At 36.9% G+C, this 12064-nt stretch overlaps 1 protein-coding gene across 2 annotated transcripts in view; it reads left to right on the plus strand.

Moving 5' to 3' along the window:
* Positions 1-12064, plus strand: part of LOC132273667 (uncharacterized) — a 33674-nt gene extending 21610 nt beyond the window's left edge. Inside the window, exons 11-16 of one of the 2 annotated variants that reach the window (XM_059774667.1) lie at positions 1287-1506; positions 1902-2015; positions 2737-2862; positions 3051-3102; positions 11434-11612; positions 11709-12064. In XM_059774667.1, coding sequence (XP_059630650.1) covers positions 1287-1506; positions 1902-2015; positions 2737-2862; positions 3051-3102; positions 11434-11586 — 665 coding nt within the window. In that variant the 3' untranslated portion in view covers positions 11587-11612; positions 11709-12064. Of the gene's footprint in view, positions 1-1286; positions 1507-1901; positions 2016-2736; positions 2863-3050; positions 3103-11433 lie in introns of both variants that reach the window. The other variant, XM_059774666.1, reaches the window with a different exon arrangement.

The raw sequence follows: 12064 nt of genomic DNA on the forward strand, positions 1-12064 counted from the left end.
GAAGCTAGAGATTAAGCATAAACCATCAAAGGGATTACCTAAGCAATGGCCTATCAAAGATATCTACCAACATGCCATTAAACCATTTCATAACCTTATTTCCATTGTTACCATGAAAACATAAGTAATATGATTAATGTAAGACATTATCCAGAACAAGATAATCAACTTAGAAAAATCATTCATATACATCAACATCCATTACAACAAATGAAATGCTCTTGATCATGAAAAGACCATAGATTATACATTGTAATCCCCAAAATAGAACTAAGCTAGAACATGCTTATAAGGGAGGGCTTCATCACCTCCCTAGAGGAAGAGTTAGTTACCCATGGATGCCCTAAAAGAAGGAAGAAGCTTGGATCCAACCCCCATTTTCGAGCTCTCCTTTTTTAGCCACACAAAACTCTATCTTCTCCTCCTTTCTCTCTCCAAAAAAATCTTGCCAAATGATATATGATATCTAATAATGGTTTCCCCTTTCTTTTGTAGACATAATGTCTACCAAACCCCCTCAAAATGAGGCTCAACTCCCATCAAAAGACATCTCCAACCAACTCATAAAAGAGGGAAATCCGAAGTTGAGGGAATCAAGGCACAAGTGGGTCTGCATGTTCCTTCGAGCGCTCGAAGAATGGGTTTCGAGCGCTCGAAGAGTCCTTGGGGCATTCTGCTTTGATTTCGAGCACTCGAATGACATGGCATAGCATACGTGGGTTTGTCATCTGTGCTGCACGAGCGCTCGAAGGTGGTGCTTCGAGCGCTCGAAAATGCATCAGAATGCATTTTCTCTTGCTTCTGCTTTGAGCTTCTTCTTCAGGGATTTGTCATTGGCCTATTGAGAATCACTTGCTCCTTTTTCATTGTAGAAGGGCTTCATGGACCTATTTTAGCGGATTCTTCTTGGAAATCTCCGGATGCAAAAGCCCGGATTGATTTGCTCTTCAACAAGCCTTCTGAGCTTCCATTTTATTCCCTTTTTGCAGACAAACCTGAAAAATGCACAGAAACAAAGAACTGGAGAAAATATATACATATAAACCAAAAATGGACTTAACTAATGCAAGTAAGGGCGCTTGAATATGCAATATTCGGCGCTTATCAGTTCTTTTAGTGCATAACTATTTATTTCAGCAGAAATGCATTTTTAATTTTCAAAATTATATAATGTACCAATTGGTAAAAATGTGTTACTATCAGCCTATGGAGTACAGGGACCTTTCATTATGCAGGTTCTTTAACCATTTAAGTATGTATTTCTTATACTATGTGTTTAAATGCAGGTCAAAAATATTACTACAACACGAAGACGCATGTATCACAATGGGAGCACCCTGAGTCATCACTGAAGGTCTCCTCACACCAAAATGGAAGCATTATTTCCAGAACTGCAGCTAATGGGAATGGGGCTGATAAGTCATCCTTGCTAAAGAAATGCATGGGATGCAGTGGTTGGGGAGTAGGCCTTGTGCAGTCGTGGGGTTACTGCAATCATTGCACACGGTTTGATAATTCCACTTATTTATCACAACCAATCATTTTGACTGGAGTGTTGTTTTTTTTTTTTTTTTTTTTTTAATGAAATTATAAAAACAATAGTTCATATAAGTCTTGTTTGTATTCGCTTTTTATACCTTAATTTGATAAGTAGATTTCTCACCTATAGATAGTGATACAAAATAAAAATAAAGCAGCTGATTACCAAATATATATATAAAGTGCCAGTCTGCATTTACAAGTTTGATAAAAGTCTTGAAGTCCAAAACATCTCTCATAAATTTCTAATAATTTTATTATATTTATTATCATTCATTATTATCACCATTATCATTATGGTTATTATTGATCAACAAAGGATATTATTTCTGTATATTTATCAAATCTTTTTTTGAACGTAGAGTTCTCAATCTTCCTCAAAGCCAGTACCTGTCACACAGCCTGGAAACCCAACAGCAGATCCCCAATGCTGCAAGTATTAGAGAAGATTCAGAAAAAAGGCTTGCAAAGCACAGGTATCCTAACTGTTTTGAAGCTTAATGTTTTTCAAACGCTGTGCCACTTAAGCTTTTAATTTAAAATGTTGTGCCTTAGCTGTCAAATTAATTTGCTCTGTACCATTTGGGGGATTTGAAATATGATTAAAAATTCTTTCATTTGTTAATGCGCATATAGAGGGAGGGGGAATCAATTCCAAAGGGACTGAAGCAGGTTTACCATTGGATTTAAGCTCATATTGGACTCTTCTGCTTCAAGAGGTCCTTAAAGCTATGTAACACTGAGAATCTCTTCACCTTTATTTGATTTTTCTGAACAAGAGGCAAGAATATTATTAAAAGTAGGGGAAAAAGAGCAAAGTATGAAAACTACCTAAAAAGACAATTAAATTGCAGGAAATAAAATTAAAAATAAATAAATAAAAGCAATACAGGGAGGAAGTGAAAGGATGGCAACTTCATCAAAGCGAATAACAGAAGACCAAGGTGGTATAAAGTTTTTAAGAAATATATCGTAACTAAGAAAATAAATTCCCTCTTGAACTGGATTCTATCTTTTATTTTGGGATCCTCTTGGCTTTACAAACTTAGTTAAAGATCTAAGTACTTGAAATTTAAATCTCACTGAATATTGATTCGCACAAACTGAATAGAAATCTAATCAAAATATTGTGAACTTAAAAAGTTTCAAATTTTGGAGCTTCATATTGACATAATTAATTTGTCCTTGGGTTTATAGGTCCAATATGAAACCCCCAACAGGAAAAGGCAATAAAAGAGACAGCAAGAAACGTGCCTACACTGAGGATGATGAATTGGACCCCATGGATCCAAGCTCTTATTCTGATGCTCCACGTGGTGGCTGGTATGATTTGCATATCTTATTTAAAGGACTTGAGGCATCAACTCTTTGTGTGCATGTTGTGGGTCCTCTCATGCTTTGCTTGAGAATGCTATGTATTAGTCAAATGTTGAGTCCTAAATTGGTCATAGGTAATCTGGAGAATCACCTGATTATTTCACTGGTAATATCATCTATTGCTGATTTTGCAGGGTTGTAGGCCTTAAAGGAGTTCAGCCACGAGCAGCGGATACCACTGCCACGGTACACTAAGTGCTTTTTATTTTATAAATCTATTGCTTTCTAGCTACTTGAGTTGTATTGCCCATCTTCATATCTATGAAAGACGCGTTAATGAAACTCATTTTACACAATTAAATAAATTGTATGTGCTGTAGTGGACGTGTGGAAGTTGTTGTCCACGTCTCAAGACATGTTTCTAAAGTAAATTGATACTGTTTTATCTATACATAGGAAATGGATTTCGGATGCGTGCAGATAATTTTTGACACATTCTGAAATACATTTCATAATAATTGGTTTGGCATATTGCACTCAGTATTTAGATTTTTCCATGACCAAAGCTTTGTCTTTTTCTCTTTTTTTCACGGCAAGTCATAACCAAAGTTGAATATGACAAACGCTTGAATAGATCAACTAAAATTTACTTAAAAAAAAGGACAACCTAGTGCACGAGGGCCCTGACAGATGATGTTCAAATTTGTGCAGCCTTACCTTAGTATGTAGAGAAGTTGTATTTCCAGGTTGGATACAGAAAACAAAGAAAGGAGAGAAGAACTCCCTAATTCTTTTGCTTTAGCGCGAGAGAAAGGTTAGATGATTGCCCACTCTTTATCTTAATTGGACTCAAGGACATCGATAAGTTAAACCATGTAGGAATGTTACCAACCTTACCGTTGTGCCAGGCCTGCCCTCATTAACTAAAACTTGTTGTTCTCTTTATTTAAGGCAAACCTCATTCCAATTTTTCCTCTTTGATTGTTTTTGGGAGTCACATGCATCCAAGGGCTTACTCTGTCCAGTTTTAGATCCTTTTATTTTTATTTTAGTAAGGTTGAGTTACCCTGACCTCCTCTGAGGTTTAGACTTTTTACCCATAGATTAAACTTTGATCTGCGATCAACCTCTCTTGAAGTTTGGGCAAAAGAACAGAGTATCCCCTGACCATTAAGTGGTTGCTAGAACCGTCAAAATTATTTATTCCAAAGCCAAAATTGGCCATAGTTACACTAAAATGACAAAATTAACACTAATTTTTCAATGACTAATATGCCCATATTAATAAGGTTCAAACAAAATATGCGGATATCAATATGACAAAAATGCCCTATCTTTTACATGTGCATTTAGATGCAGTTTTGTTTCTTTTTACAAATCTGAGGTACAAGCAGAGAAGGGAGGGAAATATAAGGTCTTCTCTCTCTCTCTCTCTCTGTGTACCCCCATGTTAGCCCCCTCTCTCACACGTGCACAACGTCTTACACGCATAATGGAAGAAAACACAAACATTTGAGACTTCTAGGATCTGTGTCTTTTCTAGTACTCTTTCATGACAGATAAACATCTCACATGCATAATGGAAGAAAGCACAAACATGTGAGACGTCTAGGGTCTGTGTGTGTTTATTTTCTAGTACTCTCTCATAACATATCTTTCATATCTGTCTCTCTCTAGATTTGGGAAAAGTGGAACCCACAAGTTAAATATTTAAAGGATACACACTTATACTGCATTAGCAAAAGTTCGAAACTCGTGTGTTGGTGTAATCTAGTGATAACAATTTACTTGAATAATAATATACTTATGAGAAGCTGAAGAAATTTAAGCACAAATATAGATATCAAATAAAATCTTCATTTTTACGAAGAATCAAAAGTTATCACTTGAAATCTATGCCTCTGATAGCCATTGGAGACGAACTATTTTGAAACTCTAGAATCTATAACTCAAAGATTCAATTTCATTTCATGACAGAAATACTTGAATCTGAGAACCAAAGTGAATACCAATCTATTATGTGGAAATTACATTTTGATTCGATACATTAATTTGACAATCTAGAGAGGAAGAGGGATGGCCAAAGCAGCAAAAACTAGAGAGAGAGAGAGAGAGAATTGAAAGGGTTCTGTTGGTGAAGGGAAATTTGTTCTGTGCAGACAGTGAAGTGGTAGACTGAAGCACTAAAGGGAATGAATCGGAGACGGCATGTTGGTGGAATTTATTTTCTTCGATGGTGTTAATCTATACTATACTACTAACTATGGTATGCCATGTAGTTGGAAAAGAAATAGTATGTCACATAAATTTTGTAGTGCTGGCATGTATGTTCCCTTCCTAGTTGTGAGATTGGGAGAGGAGGGAGGGGAGAAACTTATATTTCCTAGATTTTGATAGATATCATCTGATGTAAGTTGAGGGGCAAATTTTTGTTTTCGAAACAATTTCATTATGTCAACAAAACATCAGCTATTGTGATGTTTATTATGAAAATGGTAAATGTGCAGAAACTTTGACTCAATTAACGGCTCTAACATTGACAATGGAGGTCAGAGTGATTTTTCCAAAGGTTTAGTCTATGGGTGAAGAGGCCAAACCTCAAGGGAGGTCAGGGTAATTCATCATTTTAGTAAAATTGCTCTTCATTATATGGACTTGTGTCCTTACTACAGAGTTCTGTGTCTATGTGCACACAAGCACTGGTAAGCGCCCTGTATTAAAGAGGAATATTAAATAAGCCCTGTAGACCATCTGCATAGGGATGGTGAAGGGAGGGCCTTTATTGGTATGGGAAAAAACAACACCTTGGGGTTATCTTGCACTTGGAAGAAGTAGAAGAAAAAAAGGGTACAGGACAAGGAAACAGACACTGCAGTTGTTGCAGACATACCTACTGCTGCCTTTGATCAAGGGAAGAAGAACAAAGGGGAAGGAATTAAAGAAATAAATGAAGGCAGTGGAGAGGAGAAGGTAAAGGAGATGGATAAAAGAGAAAAATTACGCTCTTTTTCTTTAGTTTCATCGCCAAAGCTGGAAAACCTAGCCTGAGTAATAGGCAGCTGCAATGTATATTATCCTTTGAGCTGGGTTCAACATCTTTAAGTTTTCATTTATAAGCTTTGTTGTACGGTATAGTATGAGCTGTCACACATGTACATTTAGATTGCATTGTATATAGGGTTTACTAGAGTTTTTTGTATTGTAGCTGCCTTTGCCTACCCCTCATTACCATATATAGCATTACCATGTATAGGGTTTACTTGTTTCTCCACTCTCCTACACCAGTAGCTTCTCCTATATAAACCCGATTGTATTATTGTATTATTCACTCAATAAGATATACGTTTTCATATATTCTCTCTTTCAACATGGTATCAGAAAGGAAATCGATCCCTCTTAAATATTTTTTTTCCAGTCTTATTCAGACTTCGATCTCGATTCCATCTCGGCTCTCTCAGTGATCTCTTATCGGCAATCTCTCCTCGGTGATCTCGGTTCTCGTCTCGGCAATCTCTCTTGGGTTCATCTCGACTTGATCTTGGTTCTCTCATCTTGGCTCCTATCTCTTGTTCGACAGCCCCCCTGTGGATACCAAGGACTCTTATCTTCTTGGGTCAATCACTAACTCCAAACTGAGAGGCTTGAACTACCTTCAATGGTCTCGAGCCGTAGAGGTATTCTTACGGGCTTAAGGAAAACAGTCCTATTCGATCAACCAAACCCCACCACTAATAAAAAGATTATTGAGGCTTGGGAGAAAAAAGATGCTCAGATTATGACTTGTTTATGGAATAGCTTGGAACCTGAGATATTCAACGTGTCATTCCTAGAATTTTCCAAAGATATCTTGGAAAATCTAAGGACATGTATTCTTCAGAGAAGAATATTTCTCGTATTTATTAGTTGTACCAGGACATATTTAATCTCGAGCTAGGAGATCGTTCTGTTGAAGATTATTACTCAGAACTGAAGGGTACTTGGGAAGTATTGAATGTCTACCAACCATTGACTGTAGACATAGAATAACAGAAACGACGCAGGGAGGAGTTTCAGTTGGCAAAATTTCTATCTAGACTTGAACCTGAACTCACTCAGATCAGTTCACGGATTTTTTTGGCAAGGAGACACCCACAGCTAGTGAGACTTTTGCTTAAGTTCGAAGAGCATCTATTCATGCCCATGTGATTGACAAGGGAAACCACTCTGCTTTTGTTGTTCCCACTGAGCAACATGATATAATCATCAATACTTGTGTCATTTATTGATGATTATTCACGTTTAACTTGAGTTTATAATTGTTTAAGGATCTATATATTTAAGTTACACTCTCTCTAACAACTTAAGCTTTTGGAATAGATGGTTGTTAACATGGTATTCGAGCCAAAATGTCTCGCGTTCAAACCTCACCATCGCCCTGATAATTAAAATTGAAACTTGTGTTCCAAAAAAGAAGGCCACACGTGAGGGGCTGTGTTGAAAGAGTTATATATTTAAGTTACTCTCTCTAACAACTTAAGCTTTTGGAGTAGATGGTTGTTAAAATATCCTTAAAGATAGATTTCAAGTGTTCTTTGTTTTTCAATCCTTTTATGCTGAAATTCAAAATAGCTCAATTACTTGTTATTAGAACTGATAATGCCCTTGAATGTAAAGTTAATATTTTTCAACAGTTTCTTGAGTGGAGGGGCATTATCCATCAAACATCTTGTGTTGATACCCCTTAATAAAATAGAATTGTTGAACGAAAGAATGGACCACTCCTAGCTATTGGTCGTGCCTTAACAATTCAAATGCATGTTCCAAAACATTTTTGGGTAGATGCGGTTCTGGTTGCTGTATATATTTTAAATCATATGCCTTCTTAGGGTTCTTCAAGGATAATCACCTTTCCAAGTGATGTTTCCTGATAAAGACCCTTTTTGTATTCCTTTAAAAGTGTTTGGGTGTGTTTGCTTTGTTCACAATCTGACCCTTGAACGAGACAAACTTGATCCTCCTCCCCACAAATGCATTTTTTTCATAAACAATTTGTGTGGGCAGATATAACATTCTTTGAGGATGTTCCTTATTATTCCCAGGAAGGCAATCGTTTGGAGGACTCTGTTCTTCAAGAGTCTGTTCTTCCAACTCTTGTTTTTGATTCTGACATCCCACCAGCTCTATGCCTATGCTTGTCGCCAAAAAGAGTAGTTAATCATGTTCCTACAACTGAAGTAGTAAACACAGTCTTGCCACTTCCACCAGTCGCTTTAACACCTAGAGATTCTTTCATTTTTCCAGACTCTAATATTGATCAACCCATTGCTATTTGGAAAGGTAAAAGATCTTGTACCAATCACCCTATCACTAATTTTGTATCATATAATGAATTGTCCTCCTCCTTTCAAGCTTTTTCTTTGTCGTTATCCTTTATTGCTCTTCCAAAGTCCTACAGGGAGGCACTCTCATCCAGGGTGGAGGAAAGCTATGGAAGAAGAAATAAATGCTTTAAATTGAATCATACTTGGTACCTTGTTCCTAAGCCTTTTGATACTCAGGTTGTTGGTTATCGATGGATTTTCATTGTTAAAAAGAAGTGGTAGTGTTGACCGTCTCAAAACTCGCCTTGTTGCTAAAGGCTACACTCAGACTTATGGCCTTGATTATACTGAGACGTTCTCTTCTATGGCCAAACTGGATTATGTTCGTGTGATAATCTCTCTTGCAGCTAATCTGGATTGGTTACTTTATCAACTTGATGTTAAAAATGTCTTTCTGCATGGTGACCTTATTGAGACAATTTATATGGCTCCACCTGGGTTTGGAATACAAATTTTAATCCATCACTTCAGTTCTAGCTTCCTTTCTAAGAAATTTGGCAAACTTCGGTATTTTCTAGGAATTGGGTGGCTCGGTCGAAGTAAGGCTTAGTCTCTATCAGCGAAAGTATACTTTTGATCTCTTACAGGATACTAGATATCTTGGTTTGAAACTTGTAGCTACACCTATGGAGACTAATGTAAAACTTAAGGTCGATGATGGAGACACACTCGATGATCCCAAGATGTATCGGAGACTTGTAGGTAAACTTACTTACCTCACAATCACTCGTGCAGAGATCTCTTATACAGTTAGTGTTGTGAGCTAGTTCATGACCAGTCCTCGGGTACCCCACATGGAGGCAGTTGTACGCATCTTGAAATTTCTCAAGGGTGCACCGGGATGTGGTCTACTTTATTGATTTTCTGGACATCTTCGGATTGTGGGGTACACGGATGCAAATTGGGCTGGTTCTCCGTCTGATCGACTGTCCACCGCGAGTTACCGCACCTTCATAGGAGGAACTTTAGTAACTTGGAGGAGCAAGAAACAGTCAGTTGTGGCTCATTCCAGTGCTAAAGCAGAGTATCGTGTCATGGCGCACATTGCCTGTGATCTTACTTGGTTGAAGACCTTTTTACAGGAACTTGGGATTTCAGTTCTGTACCCAATTCCTCTCCATTTTGACAGACAGCTATTCGTATTGCTATCAATCTAGTCTATCATGAGAGAACTAAACACATTGAAGTCGATTGCCATTTTATTCGATTTAAAATTGACTCGAATGAGATTGTTACACCTTTTGTTCCTCATAGCAGACTGGCAGACATCTTCACTAAGGCACTTCCCAAGAACTATATTGTTTTCATATGTAGCAAGCTGGGAATTATTGACATCTACTCTCCAGTTTGAGGGGGAGGGTTGTAAAGTATAGTATGAGCTGTCACATGTGTACAGTTAGATTACATTGTATTCTAGGGTTTACTAGAGTTTTCTGTATTCTGTAGCCGCCTTCACCTAACCCTCATTACCATATATAGCATTACCATGTATAGGCTTTACTTGTTCTCTACTCAACTACTCCTGTAGCTTCTCTTATATAAACCCCATTGTTTTATTGTATTATTCACTCAATAAGATATACGTTTACATATACTCTCTCTCTTTCAACAAGCTTCGCGATTTTGTGTCATCCAGCATAGACTTGAGTGTATTACAATGACTTCCAGACTGTTTTGGGATTTTGACCCTCCTGTACGTTATTTTTCTATTTTCATTGTCCAGACAGCCTCAAACATGATTAACTAACTAATAACTATAAAGGTCATTACCTAGTGTGGTACCTCGTCCCCGTTAATTGAGACATAACCTTTGGCATTATTTGCAAAAAGTGGCCGGGTCAGGTTTTTTTTTTACCCCCTAAATGTGTTTGTTTCAATAAAAATAAAAATAAAAAGTACAAGAGAAAAAGGAGGTAACCCCTAAAAACAAAAGAAAGTAAGTGGCTGCCTTAGGTTTCGAACTGCATTATCACGCTGGACAGCCCGAGTATTTACCACTGTACTAGGCAATGCCCCCTAAGCAACTAGTAACTATAGGATAATAAATCCCAAATTGGTGGCATTCTTGTATGACTCGAGCTTCTTGATGTCATCTCCAAATTTATTTGTTTCCTTTTCTCCCCAGAACTTCAAGTATAGCACATACCAGTGATTCATGCTCTTTTCTTCTCCTTTTGTGCACTAATATCATTGAGATACTCAATATCTTGAATATGTAGGTATCTTGAGTTTGAGATAAATATGGGGGTGTTACTTCATTTTAGCAATTTTTCCGTGAAGATCTCGTTTTCATTGGATATCCTAGTATTTCTATATAACCATGTAACTCTCCCGGTAAGAAATTAGATGTCCTTAAGGGGATAACTGTTCAATTTTTAGAGAAGTTTTCGGATAGGTGCCCGCCTTCTCTGTTTTATACTTTATTCATGTTGCTTCAAGCAACCTTTCTTTTGCTTCATATCACATTGATGTATTTTCACACATTTTTCTGTTTCGTATCACAATTGAAGTATTGTTCCCTTTATGACACATTAAATTATGTTTAGATGTTTTAGTGTTACATAATCCATTTCCTCAGTCTGTATATGGTCTTATTACATCTTCAGGCTACGAAGAACTTGAGAATGCAAAATTTTCATAGCCATGTAAAAGTCTTATATTAAAATTTATCCACGTCATGTGTCATGGCTTAATCATCGCCATATAATTGCATTTACGAAGTATTCAAGTTGTCAAGGTGTTCAATCTTTTTAAATTGTTGAATAGTATTTACTTTATACGGATTGATGTTCAGGAAAAATTGTGAAATGCCTACTTTTTGCACTCTAAGCAGTGCATATTTAGGAGTCACGCAGTTTGTTACAATATAATGACTCAAAATGTTAATTATAGGGGTTTTATTATTATTATTATTTTTAAAATGTTCAAATGAGTTATAAAAATAATCCACGTTCTATATTAATTTCCATCATTATCTTTTTACAATAATTTTGACTTGATATCTCCATATATATATATATATCTGTCTGTATTTCCGCATTTAGGATGTCGGTTTGATGGTCAATATCATAATTCTTTTCCTTCTTCATCCATATACATTCACTAACTGAACATATATGGACTGCCTGTCTTTGTAACAAGTTGAGGCTCACTGACTGACCATCCCAAAGAAGATCCGTGCTTCAAATTAATTTGTTTCTTGTTTCTTTGGTTTCAGGGTCCTCTCTTTCAGCAGCGCCCCTACCCATCACCGGGAGCTGTCTTGAGAAAAAATGCTGAAATTGCTTCACAAAAGAAGAAACCTAACTCTCATTTTGCACCTATATCCAAGAGAGGGGATGGAAGTGATGGACTCGGTGATGCTGACTGAACAATCTGAACCACACGGCGTCCATGGTATTAGCTTCATCATTTTCCTGGACAAGAACTCTTGCAAATTCAAAGCAAATGGTTGGACTGTTCAGGTATAGAAACTTGAAAAGTGATTTGCAGGAATCGATTCTGTTCAATAATATTTGATGCTTTCACAACGGAGTCCAAATACCTCTGCTTTAGCGCTGAGAGTTTTTGTTGGAGAGACCAGGGTAACGAACGTTTGACGCAGAGCTTAAGCAATGAATATGCATTGAATGGTCTTGATCAGGACGTAGGTTGGGAGCTCTAGACAGTAACTAGTGTATTCTCTATTTTCAGAGTTTAACAGCAGCGGTGCATCATATAAAAGTGTTTCTTTCATTGTACTAAAATGTTAAATAACCAAAGGACTCTGTGTAAATCACTCTTTTTTAACTTTTTGTTTTGGACCTAAGATGTGCCAAATGCCAATAATTGTGATCTTTGTAGTTTAA

This window comes from Cornus florida, unplaced genomic scaffold, assembly GCF_030987335.1.
Source record: "Cornus florida cultivar Cherokee Brave unplaced genomic scaffold, ASM3098733v1 CherokeeBrave_3.0.0_Hap2_Chr09, whole genome shotgun sequence".
Taxonomy (NCBI): domain Eukaryota; kingdom Viridiplantae; phylum Streptophyta; class Magnoliopsida; order Cornales; family Cornaceae; genus Cornus; species Cornus florida.